This window comes from Perkinsus marinus, assembly GCF_000006405.1.
Source record: "Perkinsus marinus ATCC 50983 genomic scaffold scf_1104296953270, whole genome shotgun sequence".
Taxonomy (NCBI): domain Eukaryota; phylum Perkinsozoa; order Perkinsida; family Perkinsidae; genus Perkinsus; species Perkinsus marinus.
Window position 1 is genome coordinate 1 of NW_003208529.1, and position 2,413 is coordinate 2,413.

At 44.6% G+C, this 2,413-nt stretch overlaps 1 protein-coding gene across 1 annotated transcript; it reads right to left on the reverse strand.

Moving 5' to 3' along the window:
• Window positions 1-1,093: 1,093 nt before the first annotated feature.
• Pmar_PMAR016962 (hypothetical protein) lies at window positions 1,094-2,156 on the reverse strand (the record flags this gene model as incomplete). Its single annotated transcript, XM_002776580.1, has 4 exons — window positions 1,094-1,151; window positions 1,439-1,568; window positions 1,622-1,697; window positions 1,929-2,156. The coding sequence occupies 4 exons, from the start codon at window positions 2,154-2,156 to the stop codon at window positions 1,094-1,096; spliced, it is 492 nt and encodes a 163-aa protein (XP_002776626.1).
• Between the last annotated feature and the right edge of the window lie 257 nt (window positions 2,157-2,413).

Sequence of the window (2,413 nt, forward strand, 5' to 3'; positions counted from 1 at the left end):
TGCAACGAAGTAGCATAGCTTAGTTGCATATTGGAAGGGGGTATAGGATACATCGATAGAGACTCCAATCGTGGTAGTACATTTGGCATCTTCCTCATCACCTCACATACCCTCTCAAGGTTACCAATCAGACCGGAATAGACGACCTCTGGTTTCTCCGCGTCGATCACTCGTCCTCCCTTTAAATTAATATCAACCGATACGGAAAGGTAGTCTACAGTAGACAACATGCCATGACGGACAGCATAAAAGCACTCCCATGCTTGAGCAGGGTATAGTAGTGATGATGGCAATGCAGTGGGGTTAATAGTCTGCCATCTACTGGGAGTGAATGATAATAGACTCTTAGGAGTTTCCTCCGCATTTGTATGAATGATCCCGACAGTAACCTTGAATATTTCCCATGACCACGCAGTTTTAGTGAGCAGAGGTATATGCTGGGAATCTCTGATGACCCTAGGGCAGTAGGTTGTACTGCTGTTGACATCCACATTAGATTCGATTATTGCCATTTACTCAACGAGTAAAATCGTTAATCATATATTTGTCTATGAGGGACAGCTTATCCTTATCGATTGGTATTTTTGATAGTATATCATAATGAAGATTTAATGGATTCATCCCATTAGATATACATTAAATAGATTACAGTATTATTAGAATAGAAAGATATGGACTAAGTATGCAGTGAATATGATGATAAGCCCAATTCTCCTCGTCCCATTACAAGTCAACACAAGCCCACTTGATAAAACTCCTATTTACGCAAAGAACCCGTATGAATGTACATGATAGTAGCATAGGAAAATTACTGATAACTTAAGTGCTGATAATCGGGTGTTACCACATTAAGCACCTCCCACCCCAACACTCGTGTGGGGGCAACTATATAGTAGAGGCTAGCAGCAGTGAGCACTACGATCTGTCACCGCTACAATGCAGCAACAACAACAACAGCAGCACTACGGTTAAGTACGACTTCCTGAAAGGCGACGAGTATTTGTTGTTGTTTCTGACAACTACATAACGACAATTTAAAGGGACCACTATCCTTCCAGAGAAATGATAACCATAATGAAGGACAAGAAGCCAATTAAGTAATGATGATGATGATGATAGTGGCGTTAGAGTGAGTATGAAGGACCAGATCCCTGATATACACTGTATAGTTGATGATAAGACAGTGCTTATCACTGTGCATGGTGGCAAGTCTCAAATACGGATGAGCCATGCTCACTCAATTGAGCTCCGGAAGGCGTAGTATTGCCGGACTTTAGTCATAGCAGACGGTCTCAATAGACCATCGAGTTCATTATAGAGAGATAATACACCAACGACAACATCATAATGCATACTACAACTTCTTCTTGTCCGTTAATGGTCGAATAAGAGGGTAGTAGTAGTAGTAGTAGTAGTAGTAGTAGTAGTAGTAGTATACTTATTGTCAACATTCCTCTTCTTTACCCTGGACCACTGCCACCGAAATACTAAGAGAACTGCCGCTCTCGATGACGCCGCCGCTGGGTGGTGGGAGCCATCTATCACAGCCAGCTCGAGAGAGTTGAATCCTGTGGAATGCAGTGAAGCTAATGCAGGCGTGAGGAAGTCGACAAAGGCCTACCCGAGGTGGTGGTGCCGACTGATATGTCCGTAGGCAAGAAATCCAAAGTCCCCTCGAAACCTCGACTAGCCAAGTACTATGAGCATGCGCTGAGAGTATCATTTCGGAAAGTTACGAATCATCATAGAAGTAGTAATAGGACCAGACAACAGGAGCGGGGTAATCTCAGTAGCAGTGGAAGCTGGTCTAGTAGGAGCTCGGCCGGCAACTTCATCACATGGAGACTGACAAAAGCTCACCACACGGTTCTGTCGACGTGCCTTGCGATGGTGATAATGAGTGAAATCACGATTCAAGCTCAGCTTACCTTCCTCCTTCTAGCAGTTGTACTCATGCCTCCAAGAACATCCCTGTGGTATGCCCTGGAGGAGTGATTACTAGTCCTGGCGACAACCTTGGGTGGCTCAGCTGTTCTGATGAAGAGGAAGAAGTCGATGCGGAGGAGAGAAATTGAACCTATATCGTATCTTGGTCGAGATCCGAAATACGCAGCATTAGGAGTGTGATCCGTCTGTTGTTGTCGAAGGAGCAGCATAATGGAGGCTTGATCCTCGCGGAGAGAGCGTCCGTCAGATTCTTTAGATCCTCCTCCTCCTCAGCACCCTCCTTGCAATCAACCTCTTGCAGTTGTTGTTGTTGTTGTTGTTGTTGTTGTTGAACTCCTCGACAAGCATTCCCAACAATACTACAGGGGTAATACGACGGGGAGGTGGCGGCCATCACCATCATGATACACTCAAGAAGAAGACAAGGACTGCAAGGATGATCTCTACTAATGCAACTACAATTCAC